Below are 20867 nucleotides of genomic sequence, written 5' to 3'. Positions count from 1 at the left end.
AGGAACCCTTGAAATAGTTCTCCGTTCTTGAGGAACCCCTGCTAAAAATTAGAACTCTATAACTCATGATACATTAGTGTGATGGTCAGTGGGAAGAATGGTCCTTACACTTGTGGTCATTGGGAAGAATTACTCCTTACAGATAGCTAAAAAGATCAATGGTGTCAGTGGGAACTTATCTGAGAGGCAGAAATTGCCCAATGCTGAAGGAACCCCTAGCAACCTCTGGAGGAACCCTAGTGTTCCACGGAACCCTGGTTGAGAATCATTGTGCTAGAGTAATGTCTTGTATCACTATGCAGTAACTATTTTTTTACATGTGCTGAGTGTATAGACCACTCGTTCATAACCTTTTCACCCTAGAGCAGGGGTCTCCAAACTTTTCAAGTATGAGAGCCACTTGGTGAATTTCACAAATATTTTATGGGCAAAAAAAAAAAAAAAATCTGTCTTTTAAAGAGTCCCACCTTACATCCCAAAGAACCCATCATAGTCCCCCTCCTACATCCAAATGGCATCAGGTCCATGGACAAGCCTGTTTGATTTGGAAATGAGTGGATGACTAGTTTACTTTAACCACTTCAGCCCTGGAAGGATTTGCCCCCTTACTGACCAGGCCATTTTTTTTGCAATGCGTCGCTTTAACTGGCAATTGCGCGTTCGTGCGACGGTGTACCCGAACAAAATTGGCATTCTTTTTTCCCACAAATAGAGATTTCTTTTGAGGGGTATTTGATTACATCTGCGGTATCCTTCCAGACCCTGTGGAGCAGCTCTGTGACATCAAATGATAGTGGACTTTAGCCTGCAATAAGCTGGCTCTGGGTCACAGGACAGGCCCGCCAGGCCTTGTCTTGTGGCCCTTGCACACAGTCTTGCCCCCTAAGCATGGAAGAACTCCATTCCAAGACCTCCAGCTCTCACTCCGTGCTGTCACTTGTAAACACAGGGGTTGAGGTTGCATACTGTGCATAGTGCACCCCTAAACCCTGCACTCTCTACACAGCACACTCCTGAAGTCTGTACACAGCACATCCCTGAACCCTGCACTGTGTATGTAACGCACTCCTGAACCCTGCACTCTGTGCATAGGGCACCTCTGGAACTGCACTCTGTACGTAATGCACCACTGGACCCTACACTCTGTACATAGTGTAATCCTGAACCCTGCACTCTGCACATAGCGTAATCCTAAACCCTGCACTCTGTATGTAACACACTCCTGAACCCTGCACTCTGTACATAGAGCACCCCTGAACCCTGTACTCTGTACATAGCATAATCCTGAACCCTGCACTCTGTATGTAATGCACTCCTGAATAGTGATGGACGAACTTTCCGACGGGACGTTTCGCGAACGTGAACCGCGAACGCGGCCGATAGTTCGCGAACCGGACCGTTCGCGGCGGGCCCCATTGACTTCAATGGGAGGCGAACTTCGCAAACCTATAGGTCAAATTTGCAGCCACAAAATAATTATTAGCTGGGCAAACATAGTCCCACCACATGGCCAATGACATAACACATGTATGAGGTGAATCTGGGATCGACAACTACAAGCATTCTTTTTTTATATGGGAAATTGTTGTGACAATTCAGGACTGTGGAACGCATGAAGGCAATGGAGGAGAGGGAAGGTCAGGGACCAGGGTAGGCAAAGAAGAGGGTGCAGGAGATGATCACCAGCAGCGTGACATACAGCAATGACACCTGCACCGTGATAGAGTCATCTGACAACAGCACCGTGGTAGAGAGCACTGACATCAGCAGCGTGACATACAGCAATGACACCTGCACCGTGATAGAGTCATCTGACAACAGCACCGTGATAGAGAGCACTGACATCAGCAGCGTGACATAAATCACTCACACCAGCACCGTGATGTACAGCACTGACAGCTGCACCGTGATAGAGAGCACTGACATCAGAAGCGTAACATACAGCACTGACATCAGCACCGTGATATACAGCACTGACAGCAGCATAGTGATAGAGAGCACTGACATCAGCAGCGTGACATTAAGCACTCACACCCGCACCGTGATATACAGCACTGACAGCAGCACCGTGATAGAGAGCACTGACATCAGCAGCGTGACATTAAGCACTCACACCAGCACAGTGATATACAGTACTGACAGCAGCACCGTGAGCAGCCCCAGGAGGAAGTCAGAACAGCACAGGGATGGTGTGATCCCCTCATAATAAAAACCCCCAGGAGTAAGTCAGCACAGCACAGGGATGGTGTGATCCCCTCATAATAAGCAGGCCCAGGAGAAAATCAGCACAGCACAGGGATGGTGTGATCCCCTCATAATAAGCAGGCCCAGGAGAAAATCAGCACAGCACAGGGATGGTGTGATCCCCTCATAATAAGAACCCCCAGGAGTAAGTCAGCACAGCACAGGGATGGTGTGATCCCCTCATAATAAGCAGGGCCAGGAGAAAATCAGCACAGCACAGGGATGGTGTGCTCCCCTCATAATAAGCAGGCCCAGGAGAAAATCAGCACAGCACAGGGATGGTGTGATCCCCTCATAATAAGAACCCCCAGGAGTAAGTCAGCACAGCACATGGATGGTGTGATCCCCTCATAATAAGCAGGCCCAGGAGAAAATCAGCACAGCACAGGGATGGTGTGATCCCCTCATAATAAGAACCCCCAGGAGGAAGTCAGCACAGCACAGGGATGGTGTGATCTCCTCATAATAAGAACCCCCAGGAGTAAGTCAGCACAGCACAGGGATGGTGTGATCCCCTCATAATAAGCAGGCCCAGGAGAAAATCAGCACAGCACAGGGATGGTGTGATCCCCTCATAATAAGCAGGCCCAGGAGAAAATCAGCACAGCCAGGGATGGTGTGATCCCCTCATAATAAGCAGGCCCAGGAGAAAATCAGCACAGCACAGGGATGGTGTGATCCCCTCATAATAAGAACCCCCAGGAGTAAGTCAGCACAGCACAGGGATGGTGTGATCCCCTCATAATAAGCAGGCCCAGGAGAAAATCAGCACAGCACAGGGATGGTGTGATCCCCTCATAATAAGCAGGCCCAGGAGAAAATCAGCACAGCACAGGGATGGTGTGATCCCCTCATAATAAGAACCCCCAGGAGTAAGTCAGCACAGCACAGGGATGGTGTGATCCCCTCATAATAAGCAGGGCCAGGAGAAAATCAGCACAGCACAGGGATGGTGTGCTCCCCTCATAATAAGCAGGCCCAGGAGAAAATCAGCACAGCACAGGGATGGTGTGATCCCCTCATAATAAGAACCCCCAGGAGTAAGTCAGCACAGCACAGGGATGGTGTGATCCCCTCATAATAAGCAGGCCCAGGAGAAAATCAGCACAGCACAGGGATGGTGTGATCCCCTCATAATAAGAACCCCCAGGAGGAAGTCAGCACAGCACAGGGATGGTGTGATCTCCTCATAATAAGAACCCCCAGGAGTAAGTCAGCACAGCACAGGGATGGTGTGATCCCCTCATAATAAGCAGGCCCAGGAGAAAATCAGCACAGCACAGGGATGGTGTGATCCCCTCATAATAAGCAGGCCCAGGAGAAAATCAGCACAGCCAGGGATGGTGTGATCCCCTCATAATAAGCAGGCCCAGGAGAAAATCAGCACAGCACAGGGATGGTGTGATCCCCTCATAATAAGAACCCCCAGGAGGAAGTCAGCACAGCACAGGGATGGTGTGATCCCCTCATAATAAGAACCCCCAGGAGGAAGTCAGCACAGCACAGGGATGGCGTGATCCCCTCATAATAAGCAGGCCCAGGAGAAAATCAGCACAGGACAGGGATGGTGTGATCCCCTCATAATAAGCAGGCCCAGGAGTAAATCAGCACAGGACAGGGATGGTGTGATCCCCTCATAACAAGAACCCCCAGGAGGAAGTCAGCACAGCACAGGGATGGTGTGATCCCCTCATAAGCAGCCCCAGTAGAAATATGACACCGCTCAACCTCTTCAAAGAGGAGGGTAAGGGCATATAGTACGGTGTGCTTTTTTGGGACAAGGAAGTGAGCCAAATGAAGAAAGAATGTCTGTGTGCTTGATTAAAAAAATTGTTTATAGACATATACATGGTCTACTGGTCACATGTGTTGAATTCCTCCGAGATCCATGCCTCATTCATTTTTAGAAATGTGAAGTAGTTAACACTGTCGTGAGCTAGGCGAGTACGCTTATCGGTCACGATCCCCCCTGCTGCGCTGAACGTCCTTTCGGACAGGACACTGGATGAGGGGCAAGCCAACAGTTCGATTGCAAATTGGGCAAGCTCTGGCCAGAGGTCAAGCCTGCCCACCCAGTAGTCCAGGGGTTCATCACTCCTCAGAGCGTCCACATCGGCCGTTAACCCAATGTAGTCGGACACCTGATGGTCTAGGCGTTCCCTGATGCTGGATCCGGATGACACCTGTCGATGGGTCGGCTGAAAGAATGACCTCATATCCGAAGTCACCAACACATCTTTAAACCGGCCTCTTCTTGCAGGCGCTGTTGGATTGGTACCCGCAACTCCTTCTCTGGGAGTGGGAATTGCTCCTCTGCCAGCGCATGCAAAAGCAGAATGCAGCATTTCTCGAAGCAAGGCCTGGAAGTGCTGCATTCTGTTTTTGTACCGGGGGTCTAAGTACGTTGCCACCCAGTACTGGTCCTTGACCCTCATGCTTTTTATACGGGGGTCCCTATTAAAACACTGGAGCATGAAGGCCCCCATTTGCACTAAAGTGGAAGCGGTGTGGTGGCCTGGCTCCTGCTCATCATCCAGGATAATGTCGTCCTCTTCATTCTCCTCTCCCCATCCACGCACAACAGGGATCCCAGAAAGGTTTAAAGCATGCTCTTCTTGCTCCTCCTCATCCGCCCCGACACCATCGTCCTCTGACTCCTCTTCAGACTCCTGTTGTTGACTTGTCTCAGATAGATTAGCCCCCCCTGGAAATTCATCCAGCATTGCGACTTCCTCATCTTCCCGCTCCTCCACAGCTTGATCAATGACACAACGCAATGCACGCTCCATAAAGAAGGCATAAGGTACCATGTCACTGATGGCGCCATGGCTGCGACTGACCAGTTTGGTGATCTCCTCAAATGGCCGCAGAAGTCTGCATGAGCAGCCACTGGCGCGGTGAAAAAAACCCCAGCTCCCCAGAACCGTTTCTGCCGCAGAGTTCATACAGGTAGACGTTAACTGCATGTTTCTGCTGGAGCAGCCTATCAAGCATATAGAAGGTTGAGTTCCATCGCGTTGGGCAATCGCAAATAAGACGTCTGACTGGCAGATTGTGTCGCCGCTGAATGTCAGCAAGGCGAGCCATGGCCGTGTAAGATCTTCTGAAATGGGCCGAGATTTTCCTTGCCTGCCGCAAGATGTCCTGGACCCCAGGGTATTTGACAACGAATCACTGCACGACCAAGTTTAAGACGTGTGTCATGCATGGCACGTGCGTGATTTTGCCCTGTTTCAATGCGCTAAGCAGATTGGCACCGTTGTCACACACCACTTTACCAACTGTCAAATTGAGCGGTGTTAGCCACTGATCTGCCTGTGAAAGCAAAGCTGAAAGGAGTGCTGGGCCAGTGTGGCTCTTGGCTTCCAGGCACAACAGACGCAGCACGGCATGGCAACGTCTCACCTGGCATGTGGAATAGGTTCTGGGGAGCTTGGGCGGTGCAGCGGAAGAGACGCTAGCAGCGGAAAAGGAGGAGGCAGCTGAGGAGGAGAGGGAGGAGGATGGAGTAGGAGGAGGAGGAGAAGAAGAAGAGTCAGGCCTGCATGCAATCCGTGGCGGTAAAACCAAATCTACACGGGTGCCACGGGTTACTTGCTTGACGGCCGTCAGAAGGTTCACCCAGTGGGCAGTAAAAGTGATATACCTTCCCTGCCCGTGTTTGCTAGACCACGTGTCTGTGGTCAGATGTATCTTGGCACCGACACTGTGTGCCAGAGATACATTCACTTTTTTGCTGAACATGGCCATATAGCTCTGGGATGCCCTTCTCTGAGAAATACTTCCTTCCTGGGACCTTCCATTGTGGAGTTCCAATGGCCACAAATTTGCGAAAGGCCTCCGAGTCCACCAGTTTATATGGCAGTAGTTGGCGGGCTATGAGTTCTGACAAGCCAGCCGTCAATCGTTGGGCAAGAGGGTTATCCGGCATCATCATTTTTTTACGCTCGAACATTAGGCCCACGGAAGCCTGCCCTTTTGCAGAAAAAATGTGAGCTTGGCGTGATGGAAGGTGGAGTGGAGGACAATTGTGAGGAGAAGGAGAAGTAGAAGACGAGGCTGGACGGTGAGAGCCTGCAGTGTGGCTTTGTGTGTTCCGTTGCTCCCACTCGGCTCGGTGATGGCTGCCCATGTGCCTTCTTAAGGCGGTCGTCCCTAGGTGAGTGTTGGGCTTACTGCGACTAATGCGTTGACTGCAAAGATTGCAGATGGCAACGCTAGTGTCAGCAGCGGACACGTTAAAAAAAGCCCACACTGCGGAGCCATGTGCCGGTGTCATGGGAGCGCCAGATGTAACCGTACATGGTCGATGACTCGCTCCTGATACATTTGCAGTCTGCTTTGTCCCTCCTGTGCAATGTAAGTTATTCCTGCTTCTCCTCCCTATCTGCTGGTCCATATCTCCCTCTGAACTCCCCTCCTCATCCTCTCTTGTGGGCACCCACGTGACATCACTAGACACGTCATCATCAACGTCACCTTCCCCACCGCTATAAGTAGAGATCTCGGAGTAGGCAGCAACACCGGGGACCAACCTCCTCCTTGGGCTGATCTGGGTACTGTCGTCAGACTGCTGAGTAGTGGTTGTTGCTACCTCCTCTTCCTGATCCAATACCAAGAGTGGCTGCGCATCAGAAATGTCCTCTTGATATGGATCGGAAAATAATTCCTGTGACTCAAGCAGAAGGTATGTGGTGGTGGTGGTGGTGTTGTTGGTGGTAGTGTCTTTGGGGGTGCACATAGCAGAGAGTGAAGAAGAGGGTGCAGATCGAGAGGATGAGGAGGGTGCAGAAGAGTAAGGCTGAGTGAGCCACTCAACCAAGTCTGGTGCGTCCTTTAAAGTAATTGAACGCACCTTCTGCAACTTCCCACTTTGGCTCAAGGCTGTTGCTCCTGCCCTACCCCTACCACCCCTGCGGAAGGGCCTGCCTCTTCCTCTGCCTGTCATTTTTTAAATGACCCTGTGACAAAACTCTTAGTCCCTATACCGATGAAGGACTGCTGCAGTATAGGGCAGCGGTCAGCAGTGGTGCACCTCAACCCTATGTATTGTGGACCGATACCGGTCCTTACAGAACAGCAGACTGTACCTCACTCAACCCTATGTACTGTAGCACCCTACACCAAGTTACCAGTCCTTATAAGGACCTTTGTGGACCAAGTAGGTTGTGTGTGACTGATTAGCAGACTGTACGTCAGTCCCTATACTGCTGAAGGACTGCTGCAGTATAGGGCAGCGGTCAGCAGTGGTGCACCTCAACCCTATCTATTGTGGACCGATACAGGTCCTTACAGAACAGCAGACTGTACCTCACTCAACCCTATGTACTTTAGCACCCTGGACCTTACCAGTCCTTATAAGGACCTTTGTGGACCAAGTAGGTTGTGTGTGACTGATTAGCAGACTGTATGTCAGTCCCTATACTGCTGAAGGACTGCTGCAGTATAGGGCAGCGGTCAGCAGTGGTGCACCTCAACCCTATGTATTGTGGACCGATACCGGTCCTTACAGAACAGCAGACTGTACCTCACTCAACCCTATGTACTGTAGCACCCTACACCAAGTTACCAGTCCTTATAAGGACCTTTGTGGACCAAGTAGGATGTGTGTGACTGATTAGCAGACTGTACGTCAGTCCCTATACTGCTGAAGGACTGCTGCAGTATAGGGCAGCGGTCAGCAGTGGTGCACCTCAACCCTATGTATTGTGGACCGATACCGGTCCTTACAGAACAGCAGACTGTACCTCACTCAACCCTATGTACTGTAGCACCCTACACCAAGTTACCAGTCCTTATAAGGACCTTTGTGGACCAAGTAGGATGTGTGTGACTGATTAGCAGACTGTACGTCAGTCCCTATACTGCTGAAGGACTGCTGCAGTATAGGGCAGCGGTCAGCAGTGGTGCACCTCAACCCTATGTATTGTGGACCGATACCGGTCCTTACAGAACAGCAGACTGTACCTCACTCAACCCTATGTACTGTAGCACCCTACACCAAGTTACCAGTCCTTATAAGGACCTTTGTGGACCAAGTAGGTTGTGTGTGACTGATTAGCAGACTGTACGTCAGTCCCTATACTGCTGAAGGACTGCTGCAGTATAGGGCAGCGGTCAGCAGTGGTGCACCTCAACCCTATGTATTGTGGACCGATACCGGTCCTTACAGAACAGCAGACTGTACCTCACTCAACCCTATGTACTTTAGCACCCTGGACCTTACCAGTCCTTATAAGGACCTTTGTGGACCAAGTAGGTTGTGTGTGACTGATTAGCAGACTGTACGTCAGTCCCTATACTGCTGAAGGACTGCTGCAGTATAGGGCAGCGGTCAGCAGTGGTGCACCTCAACCCTATGTATTGTGGGCCGATACCGGTCCTTACAGAACAGCAGACTGTACCTCACTCAACCCTATGTACTGTAGCACCCTACACCAAGTTACCAATCCTTATAAGGACCTTTGTGGACCAAGTAGGTTGTGTGTGACTGATTAGCAGACTGTACGTCAGTCCCTATACTGCTGAAGGACTGCTGCAGTATAGGGCAGCGGTCAGCAGTGGTGCACCTCAACCCTATCTATTGTGGACCGATACCGGTCCTTACAGAACAGCAGACTGTACCTCACTCAACCCTATGTACTGTAGCATATGTACTGTATGCACTGTACATAGAGCACCCATGAACCCTACACTCTGTACATAGCATAATCCTTAACCCTGCACTCTGTACGCAATGCACTCCTGAACCCTACACTCTGTACATAGTGTAATCCTGAACTCTGCACTGTGTACATAACGTACTCCTGAACCCTTCACTCTGTATATAGGGCACCACTGGAACTGCACTCCCTAGAAAGTGTACCCCTGAACCCTACACTCTGTACATAGCGTAATCCTGAACCCCACACTCTGTACGTAACGTACTCCTGAACCCTGCACTCTGTGCAAAGGGCACCACTGAAACTGCACTTTGTACATAGCGCACCCCTGAACCCTACACTCTATACATAGTGTAATCCTGAACCCTACACTCTGTACATAACGCACCCTGGACCCTACACTCTGTACAAAGCGAAATCCTGAGCCCTGCACTCTGTGCATAAGGCACTGCTGGAACTGTGCTCTGTACATAGCACACCCCTGAACCCTACACTCTATACATAGTGTAATCCTGATCCCTGCACTATGTATGTAATGCACTCCTAAACCCTACAATCTGTATAGGGCACCACTGGAACTGCACTCTCTAAATAGTGTACCCCTGAACCCTACACTCTGCTGGAACTGTGCTCTGTACATATCGCTAGATATGTGCGATTCGTTTCATACGAATCTCAAATTCGTACAAATTTCCCAAAATTCGAGGATCCGAAATACGAATTGCCGTGCGTCCGAATTCTGTACGGAATACGAACTTTTGTTTACGAATTCTGGATTTCGGATGACGACTCAGTCATTATGCTTATTGTTAATGTCAGTGCTCTCTAGAGGTCGACCGAAAAAAAAGGGCCAACTTGCGTCTGAAAGACCTCTGCGCAAATACCGCGTCACATAAAATATTGCAACAACCGCTATTTTATTCCCTAGGGTCTCTGCTAAAAAATACATATAATTTTTGGGGCTTCTGAGTGATTTTCTAGCAGAAAATACTGGATTTTTACTTGTAAGCAGCAAGTGTCAGAAAAGATTTAGTCTTTAAATGGTTAAACTGAGAACTTCTACACAGGGAGTTCAGTCCATTGAAGAAGAAACAATTATATCACTTTGGTCTTTTCTTGGCAGCCTGCCCAGAGAGGAGGAAAGTCCTTCACTGATGTCTTCAGGCAACTTACATTGACTTCTATTACAGAAGTCGTTTGCAAGTCATAATAAACTAACCTAACGACAATTTGTATTTCGTATGAAACAGAACGGAATTTTGGACACGAAATACGAAGTACGAATTAATTTCATTACGAATCGAAACGGAACAGAAAGAAACAAATTTATTGACGGAGCCCATGTCTACATAGCGCACCCCTGAACCTTACACTCTGTACGTAGTGCAATCCTGATCTCTACACTCTGTATGTAACGCACTCCTGAACCCTGCACTCTGTGTGTAGCATAATCCCGAATTCTGCACGAACGGCTCTTTGTAGGAAACTATACTGCTGATGCAGCAGTCAATAAAATTGGAGTTTGACACCCTTGCTTTATACTATCTCCCAGCTCTTGATATATACTTACTTTTTAGATTCATTTCTTGGCTTTTCTTTGTCACAGCTCGTTTTAGGTGTCACAGCACAGTAATATTTCCCAGAACGTTTTCCGGCCGGAATTGTGCTTTGATTAGCCAAGCTGAATCTCTGAATGATCTGTCCATCTTTGTAGATCCCATACAACAGTTCTGTTTTCAGTTTGTATTTCGAGGCAGTTGCCTGACATTTTAGAGTCACGTTATAACCTGCTTTTGCTGGATTTGGGGTCACGCTGATTACAGGGACTGTGAACAGTTCTGTAAAAACACAAATGTCACAGGGTAATTGGTCGTTCTTTTATGAAGGAAAAAAACAGAGCCATGAGCAAGAATGGCTGCCAACCATGTACATATTTAATTACCTACTATATATATAGAAACAGGGTTTTGAAACACAGACTGATACAGTTATTTACATTAAAGTGGTTGTAAAACCTTCCACATACCCAGTAAATTGACTGACCTCAAGTGACACACGGAGATGAAACAAATCCCCCTACATAAGTTGTACCTGTTTAGCTGCAGGATTTATAAAGCTTATCTGAGCTGTCAGTAAAAGGGGTGTGGAGAGGTGAAGTTACACTCTGCAGAGCTCAGTGAGGGGAGCTGATTGGAGGGAAGGGACACACCCAGGGGCGGACTAACCATTGGGCCACTCGGGAACTGCCCGAGGTCCCCGAGCCACAAGGGGGCCCCATCAGGGTTGCCAGCCTCAGTAAAACCAGGGACAGTATGTAAAAATCTGTGTTTTTTTTTTACATTTGTCTCTGAAATGTCCCTTACCGACATACTTTGGTCTAAAAATCCCAAGATTATAGCTGCCCCACCTCTCCAGTACCTTCTCAGCCAATAGAAACATGTCTGTGTATACTGTGTGATTGTATACTGTGTGTGTGTATACTGTGTGGCCCCATAAACCCAGATTGCCTGGGGGCCCCATAATCTCCTATTGCCCGGGGGCCCCATTAGTTGTCAGTCCACCCCTGGACACACCCCCTTACACACAACACACAAGAACAGTGCTGAGGCTGTCAATCGTATTCTGTGTGCTGGAGATCCCTCCCCGTCACCTTTTTTTCTCTTGGTGTCATGAAAACTTGTCAGAAGTGACTCGTGCTGATAGCAGAGGAATGGGGCTGCATATAGAAATGGCACGTAGTGCTCTGAGACAAGTAAACACTATACTGTAGAGGGATATGCTTTGTTCCTATTAAATGCCTGAGGTTTACAACCACTTATAGCATCTCCATTATACATGTACAATATATATGCAGTGCCTTGAAATAGTATTCCTACCCCTTGTAATTCCCCACGTTTTTTCATGTTACAATCAAAAACATCCATGTACTTTCTTTGGATTCTATGTGATAGACCAACACAAAGTGCCACATAATTGTGAAGTGGAAGGAAAATTATAAATTGCTTTCAATTTTTATTACAAATAAATATTTGAAAAGTGTGGCATTCATTTGTATTCAGCCCCCCCCTTTACTCTGATACCCCTAACTACATTCTAGTGAAACTAATTGCCTTCAGAAGTCACCTAAAAAGTAAATAGAGTCCACCTGTATGTAATGTAATCTCAGTATAAATACAGCTGTTCTGTGAAGCCGTCAGAGGTGTGTTAGAGTACAAACAGCATGATGAAGGCCAAGGAACACACCAGACATGTCAGGGAAAAAAGTTGTGGAGAAGTTTAAAGCAGGGTTAGGTTATAACAAAGTATCCCAAGCTTTGAACATCTCTGGGAGCACTGTTCAATCCATCATGGAAAGAGTATGGCACAACTACAAACTTACCAAGACATGGCCGTCCACCTAAACTGACCGGCCGGGCAAGGAGAGCATTCATCGGAGAAGCAGCCAAGAGGCCCATGGTAACTCTGGAGGAGCTGCAGAGATCCACAGCTCGGGTGGGAGAATCTGTCCACAGGACAACTATTAGTCATGCTGTCCACAAAAAAAAGACATGGTTAGAGGAAAGCCATAAGAAGTCCTGTTTGCAGTTTGTGAGAAGCAATGTGGGGGACTCAGCAAACATGTGGAAGAAGGTGCCCTGGTCAATTGAGACAAAAATTAAATTTTTTGGCCTAAAAGCAATACGATATGCGTGGCGGAAAACTAACACTGAACTTCACCCTGAACACATCATCCCCACTGTGAAACATGGTGGTGGCAGGATCATGTTGTGGGGATGCTTTTCTTCATCAGGGACAGGGAAGCTGGTCAGAGTTGATGGAAAGATGGATGGAGCCAAATACAGGGCAATCTTATAAGAAAACCTGTTATGCCGCACACAGAGGTCCGGACTTTCCGGCAGACTAGGTTCGACGTTCTTCCCAACGGACATTCGGCGGAGTAACGTTGGACTTTGCGAATGAACAAACTTGGCTGCACACGAACAGACTAAGTCCATTTGAAACTCCGTTCATTTTGAACGTGATGACGTAAGACGGGACTAAAATAGAAAGATCAATAGCCAGTGGCCAATAGCTGCCCTTGCGTCGTATTGGTCCGTCGGACCAGCACACAGACAAACAGTTTTCCCGATGGGAATTGAGTCCGTCGGACAGATTTGAAACATGTTCTATTTCAAGGACCGTCTGATTTTTTAACGAAAAAGGATCGGATTATCCCACACACGATCGGATTGGCCCACACACGATCGGCACTGGAGCTGCTGGCTTGTCTGAATCACTTTGCTTCCACCTCAGTGGATGGCATGCGTTCCACTGGCCGTGTACAGCAACCAGAGGGACCGGAAGTGCCGTGGGGTAACGTGACCAGGTACCGCCGCCGACGTACGTTTTGTCGGTTACGTCTTCTCCCGAAGGCGTAACCGACGAAACGTACGTCGGCGGCAGTACCTGGTCACATTATCTCATGCCACTTCTGGTCCCTCTGGTACACGGCCAGTGGAACGCACGCCATTCACGGAGGTGCGTGTCTTGGTGAAGGAATAAACATTCATCAATATCACACAGCAAGAAATTTCTGTCACTGGATGTTCAAGATTGCTTATACTTTGTTGGGACTATTTTGATATTTTTTTGTTTTTCACATATGTGCATTTTACTAGCATAAAATGGCCTACAGCTGTGACCATAAAATAATGAATATTTTACACAGCTGCAATGATTTTTAATATCTGCATAGGGTTGTTCTGTGGAAAAGGTGAACGTAGCCTGTAACCCCTCCTCTTCCCTTAGCCGAAATAAAGCTATAGCGTGGGATTAATTTGCCGGTAGGGCGTATATTGTGGTCGATCGCGCTGCCCCCTGCGGTGTGCTCTGTGATCACTAAATCCTTTGGACTTAGCTGATCACAGATCGGGGTAAAGGGCCAATCACAGCAGCCCTTTACCACGCAATCAGCTGTGTCCAATGACAGCTGATCACAGAAGCAAACACAAGCCGTTTGTCAGCTTTTCTTTCCTCATGCTGAGGAGAGAGAAAAAAAGAGCCAACAACCGGCTTGTGTTGAAGGGACATCAGTGATCAGGGATTATCAGTGCAGTCTCAACAGTGCCCACCAGTGCTACCAATCAGTGCCCAGTGACCTGTCATTAGTGGTATCATTGGGATGAATAGAGCTACATCATTAGTATCAGTGGGAGGAATCATGCCCCATCATTGGCATCAGTGGGAAGGATAGTGTTCCGCTGTTGGTGTCAATGGGGGAAATAATGCCCCATCGTTGGCATAAAATGAGGGAATAGTGCCCCATCATTGGTGTAAGTGGGAGGAATAATTCCCCATTGCTGATGTCAGTGGGAGGAATAATATTCCATCATTGGTGTCAATGGTAGAAATAGTGCCCCACCATTGGTATCAGTGGGAAGAATAGTGCGCCATCGTTGGTGTCAGTGGAATAAATAGCACCCCATCATTAGTATCAGTGTGAGGAATAGTGCCCCATTATTGGTATCAGTTTGAGGAATAGTGCCCCATTATTGGTATCAGTGTGAGGAATAGTGCCCCATCATTGGTGTCAATGGGAGAAATAGTGTCCCATCATTGGTGTCAGTGGTAGGGATAGCGTTCCATTATTGGTACTAGTTGGAGGAATAGTGCCCCATCATTGGTATTAAAATGGAGCCCCATTGCTGGTAGATAGTTACCGTACATAGATAGTTAGTAAGTTTGAACAAAGACACCAGTCCATCCAGAGTGAGTGTCTCAATTGTCCCTATCCCTGTACATTGCACACTCACATCGGTCTCTACCCTCAAGGAGTCCACAATCCAAGGTGGTCCCCATTCCTATACTAGGGCTAATTTTGGACACAAGCCAATTGAAGCCAGTCTCAACAGTGCCCACCAGTGCCCAGTGACCTGTCATTGCCCAGTGACCATCATATCTTTGGAGTGTGGGAGGAAACCAGAGGTAGAGTTTTGGTTGGGATTCGAAACAGCGACCCTTCTGTACTGCTAGGCGAGAGTGCTACCCACCACACCACTGTGCCCCCCATGCTGCCCTGGTGTCAGTGGGAGGAGTAGTGGTAAGAATGGTGCCACTGCTTTCAACAAACTGCTAGCAGGCTTCAGTATGTATCAGTAAACTTCAGCATTACTCGAAGCCTGTTAAAAGCCTAATGAAGTCTGCTAACAGTTTGTTTGAAGGACAGTCAGCTCTACCATTAAGAGCTGTGTTCAACTTCCCAATACTGGAGCTGAAGTTGGCTTTAAAGACTTCAACATGAAGCTTGATGACTTTGCAAATATTCCGTTACACATTTCTTTTTCACTTAGTGAAGCTTGTATGTACAAACCCTCCTGGTGTTTCCCATCTACTGTATATTAGTTCTATCCTGTTCCCAAGTATTACCATGACCACTATTCAATTGGCCAAGTGTCGGAGTGTGTCCCACACTGTGTGCCAGCTGCTAACACCCTATTGCAGAAACATAAGAAAGACTTTTGGCATCAGTCATGGAGCGGCTGAAGGAAAAATAGTTTGCATGGAAACAAACAAGGAGCTCTCAAATTGCAGGAACTATCATGTGAGTCATTCATCCTTAATGGCCAATTTCCTACTCATTTCAGGGAACGGGACTGGAATTCCAAAAGGGCTGCAAATTTCAATCTTTATGGAAGCAACAGATGGCTTGTCAAGGTTTGAAAGAACAAGCAATATGTTACCCTACTATGTCCAAAGACAAGAATAGAGAAAAAATTGATTACAATTGATTAAAGGAAGGGGTCTATGGAACATTTTTTGTAGACTGTGCAGCTTCACAAGGTCCTTTCAGGACTTAGGGACCCATTTACACTAGATGTGTGTGTTGGCGGGTTCTGGGACCCCTTCTACTGTTAGCCCTTGTACACACGGTCGGAGTTTCCGACGGAATGTGTCCTATCGGACCGTTTTGTCGGATATTCCGACTGTGTGTGGTCTCCATCGGACTGTTTCCGTCGGAGTATCCGACGGACCAAGTTTTCCAACTTGTCCATAAAATTTTCCGACAAAATGCTCCGATCAGACATACTCCGATCATGTGTAGCCTACTCCCACGGACAAAGTGCCACGCATGCTCAGATCAAATTCCTAGACCAAAGCTATTGGCTACTAGCCTAAACGTAGTCCCGTCGTAACGAAATAACGTCATCACGTTATGTACAATCGGATTTTCCGACAACTTCGTCCGACTGTGTGTATGCAACAGTTTCGGACAAAATCCAACGGATTTGGTTGACAGAATGTCCGACCGTATGTACAAGGGCTAACATAGACCCAGAGGCTTTCTTCATAATGCTGCAGTCTATCTATCTATCTATCTATCTATCTATCTATCCATCCATCTATCTATCTATCTACGCTATATTGTCAAAGTATTCGGACACCTGCCTTTACACACATGACCTTTAATGGCACCCCCGTTTTAGTCTGTAGGGTATCAATATTGACCCACCCCTTGCAGCTATAACAGCTTCAACTCTTCTGGGAAGGCCGTCTACAAGGTTTAGGAGTCTATGGGAATGTTTGACCATTCTTCCAGAAGAGCATTTGTGAGGTCCGGCACTGATGTTAGACAAGAAAGCCTGGCTCGCAGTTTCCGCTCTAATTCATCTTAAAGGTGTTCTATCGGGTTGAAATCAGGACTGTGTGTAGGCCAGTGAAGTTCCTCCACCCCCAAACTCGCTCATCCATGTCTTTATGGACTTTGCTTTGTACACTGGTGCGCAGTCATGTTGGAACAGGAAGGGGCCATCCCCAAACTGTTCCCACAAAGTTGGCAGCATGAAATTGTCCAAAATGTCTACCTCTCCTCCTTTCATCCTTATTATTGTGCCTCTCTAACTGCCCGTGCCATGATTCCACACATCCATGTTAACAGTTCTTTCCAGGATCGGCTTGCAATATGGTCGTATGGAGCGCATGGCATCCTGCGGCTCATCTCGCACATGTCCCATACGATTCTACATTTGTCCGTATTAAAAAAAAAAAAGCAAGATCACGGGGGAAGGCTTTTTTTTTTTAAACAAATGAATGTAATATCATAAGGCACAGGCACAAGATGAGCAGTATGAGGTTATGAGCTCACGTAACGCTCAATACAACAATACTGCAAGGTTTTACCAATTACGTAGGAGATCTCCCTAAAGGCACTGGTGATGTTGCCTTCTCAGGGGGCATTCATTTGGTCGGAGCTACATCATCAGTGCCTTCAAGAAAACCAAAAAGTTGACACAAGGCTTTACGATTACTTTAAATTTGATGGTTCTTCCTATAGTGATGGACAGGGGCAGGCTGAGCCGGGGGAAAGGGGGGGCAATTTCCCCCAGGCTGCCCTAACTTATGTTGAAGGCGGCTGCTGCCCACTGACATTTTTTTCCTTCTCTAGGAAGCTGGGCTGGGGGTACGGCTGCCACGGCCGTCCGCTTTTGCTTTCTGGGAGTTGTAGTCTGCGCCCAAACACAGAGGAGACTACAACTGTAGTCTTTGATGTGGGGAGCGCCAGGGAGTCGAGACTCGTGGCTGGCTCAGTGCTGGCAGCAACTTTACCCCAGGACCAGGAGAATCACCCCCCCAGGAGGACAAGGCATGCAAGGACCTACTGAGCTGAGATGCCAGGTTTGAGACCCTGACACCCCCAGCTGACCCCCACATCCCATCTCCCCCCCTATACGCTGCGTTTGCCCTGCCCCAGTAATCAGGCTGCATTGGGTAGACACTAGTTAGGCTGCATTTATGGACAATGGTGAGGCTGCATTGATGGGCACTGATCAGGCAGCTTTGATCAGGCTGCATTGATGGGCACTGATGAGGCTGAGCTAATGGGCACTAGTGAGGCTGCATTGAAAAAAAAGGTGGGCATGGATGGTGTGCTGATTCGGTGGCTCAATGGGCCACTTGACTGGACTTGCCCCCCCAGGCCTAAGGCTGCCAGCCCTCCCCTGGTGATGGAGAGCATCACAGATGGTGGAGCACATGATTTTTAGGACCATAGGACACTATCGTGAGAGACTACCTTGGATGTTGATTATTACTGTTCAGGGCTGGACTGGGACAGAAATTTGGCCCTGGACTTCATCCAGACCGGCCCACTTACAGTTTGAGTGTTCCATCAGCACTCCCTTTCATCAGAGTGTCCCATCACCACCCCCCTTTCAACAGAGTATCCCATCACCAGCCCCCTTTTTAACTGAGTGTCCCATCAGCACCCCTTACATTAGAGTGTCCCATTATCAGCCCCCTTACATCAGAGTGTCCCATGAGCAGCCCCCTTACATCAGAGTGTCCCATGAGCAGCCCCCTTACATCAGAGTGTCTTATCAGCACCTCCTTTCATCAGAGTGTCCCATCAGCACCTCCTTACATCAGAGTGTCCCATGAGCAGCCCTCTTACATCAGAGTGTCCCATGAGCAGCCCCCTTACATCAGAGTGTCCCATGAGCAGCCCCCTTACATCAGAGTGGCCCATCACCAGCCCCCTTACATCAGAGTGTCCCATCAGCACCTCCTTACATCAGAGTGTCCCATCAGCACCTCCTTACATCAGAGTGGCCCATCACCAGCCCCCTTACATCAGAGTGGCCCACTGAGCCATCAGCCCACCGGGAAACTCCCGGTAGTCCCAATGGCCAGTACATGCCTGTTACTGTTATTCGATCACTTGATGTATATGTTTATTGGATGTTTTCTTTTTTCTTTCTTCTATTTATCTTTTAACTGTTTGTATATCTCATAATGTAGATTTTGGAATTTCCATTGTTCACAGTTTTTTTTTTTCTTTCACATCCCTGCCACTGTCACCCACTCCTTGATGGCTTCTCCAATCACTGCGGAGCTTCTGAGTGACAGTGCTATCCCACCACAAAGCTTAATACAGACCAAATCGTTAAAGCTCTGGGCATAAATAGGAGAACTGCAAGCGATAAAGACCCGCTCATCCCAAATTCAGCATTCAGACCTTACCTTTGACTTTTATGGTGGCATACACTGTGGACTGAGAGCTCCAGGAACCCCAAGATAACTCTTTTATACAGCTGTACAAACCAGATGCATTCATGGTAATGTCTGACACCATAAACAGAGGATCATTATTCAAATTAATTAATTCAGCTTTATTTTTGTAAAATTTACTCTGTGATCCAGTAATTCCAGGATTGTGGTGACATTTCAGAATCAAACGATCACCTTCGTGAATATAGAGTGCTGTCTGCAGGATCAACTGGCCTGAAATACAGAATCATATAAGTTGTGTATTAGAGCAAGGGTAACTCAAGAGTGACCAGTGCCTGATAGACAGGCCCACTTGGCCCAAGCCCAGCGCTGGTTATCTTTTTCACCATACTGTTCCGCTCCTCTCTCATTGGCCATTATAGGATGTGGTGACTAAGGCCGCGTACACACGGGGGGACTGTTCGCTCAACCTTGTCCGCTGAACAGTGTTTCAGTGGACAGTCCGCTCGTGTGTGGGGCTTCAGCGGACAGTTTCAGCGGACAGTCTCCTGAACAAGGTTTTTCGGAAATTCCGAAAAACTGTCCGCTGAAACTTTGTTTGAGCGAACAGTTGCCGCGTGTGTGGGCTTGTTCGCTCAACTTTTGAAATGAGCACTTTTCCCGCACGGAGAAAAGTCCGCCCATTTCGAGCGCATGGACAGGTAGGCGGGGCCCGCGAAGGAGACGTAGCGGGCACCGCCGCCTGGAATGAACTTAAAGGGACACCCAACGCCGAAAAAAATCGGCGTGGGGGTTCCCCCAAAGTCCACAACAGACCCTTGTCCGAGCACGCTACCCGGCCGGCCAGGAAAGGGGGGGCGAGCGAGCGCGCACCCCCCCCCAGCCGTACCAGGCCGCGTGCCCTCAACATGGGGGGTGCCTTGGGGAAGGGGGGGCCGCGCGGCCCCCCCACCCCAAAGCACCTTGTCCCCATGTTGATGAGGACAAGGGCCTCTTCCCGACAACCCTGGCCGTTGGTTGTCGGGGTCTGCGGGCGGGGGGGCTTATCGGAATCCGGGAGCCCCCTTTAAGAAGGGGGCCCCAGGATACCGGCCCCCCACCCTATGTGAATGAGTATGGGGTACAATGTACCCCTACCCATTCACCTGTGAAAAAAAGTACAAAAAAAAACACAACACAGGGTTAAAATATTTTATTGCACAGCTCCGGGGGTCTTCCGTCTTCGGGGGTCTTCTCCGGACTCCTCCGCTATCTTCTTGTAGCTCTTTTGGTAGCGGAGGAGTCCGGCTTTCTTCCTCCCTGCCGCCGGCCTCTTCTCCCGACTTCGGGGGTCTTGTCCCCCTCTTCGGTTCTTCTGCCGGGCCACCGCGCCTTCTTATAGCTCTTTTAGAGGCGGTGGCCCGGTCTTCTGTCGCCGCTGCCTTCCGTTCTTCTTCTTCTTCTTCTTCTTCTCCAGGAGATGTTGACACGTCGCTCTCTCCGGCCGGAATGCCAGAGCCGCCCAACGCTGCCACTTATATAGTGCCAATGGGGCGGTGTCACATGGTATATGTCACATGGGTTGGTCACATGGGTTGATGTCACATGGTGACCCCGCCCCCTTACGATGTCATAGTCCCCATGTGACATCAACCCATGTGACCAACCCATGTGACATATACCATGTGACACCGCCCCATTGGCACTATATAAGTGGCAGCGCAGGGCGGCTCTGGCATTCCGGCCGGAGAGAGCGTCGTGTCAACATCTCCTGGAGAAGAAGAAGAAGAAGAAGAAGAAGAAGAAGAAGAAGAACGGAAGGCGGCGGCGACAGCGGCGACAGAAGACCGGGCCACCGCCTCTAAAAGAGCTATAAGAAGGCGCGGTGGCCCGGCAGAAGAACCGAAGAGGGGGACAAGACCCCCGAAGTCGGAAGAAGAGGCCGGCGGCGGGGAGGAAGAAAGCCGGACTCCTCCGCTACCAAAAGAGCTACAAGAA

At 48.8% G+C, this 20867-nt stretch overlaps 1 protein-coding gene across 4 annotated transcripts in view; it reads right to left on the bottom strand.

Annotated features, from left to right (window-relative positions):
- Positions 1-20867, bottom strand: part of LOC143973506 (uncharacterized) — a 107140-nt gene that overhangs the window by 12168 nt on the left and 74105 nt on the right. Inside the window, exons 7-9 of one of the 4 annotated variants that reach the window (XR_013272064.1) lie at positions 18903-19163; positions 12286-12435; positions 10598-10744 (exon numbers count right to left, since the gene is read on the bottom strand). Coding sequence is in view for 2 of the 4 variants with exons in the window: in XM_077474425.1 (XP_077330551.1) it covers positions 10477-10744; positions 18903-19163 (529 nt within the window). In the remaining 2 variants the exon portion in view is untranslated. Of the gene's footprint in view, positions 1-10476; positions 10745-12285; positions 12436-18902; positions 19164-20867 lie in introns of those variants that run through there. The other 3 variants (XR_013272065.1, XM_077474425.1, XM_077474426.1) reach the window with 3 other exon arrangements.

This window comes from Lithobates pipiens, unplaced genomic scaffold (assembly GCF_037356315.1).
Source record: "Lithobates pipiens isolate NorthernLeopardFrog02 unplaced genomic scaffold, aLitPip1_a1.2 Scaffold_83, whole genome shotgun sequence".
Lineage (NCBI taxonomy): Eukaryota > Metazoa > Chordata > Amphibia > Anura > Ranidae > Lithobates > Lithobates pipiens.
The sequence above is the reverse complement of the archived record's forward strand: the minus strand, read 5'-3'. Positions and strand labels throughout refer to the sequence as shown.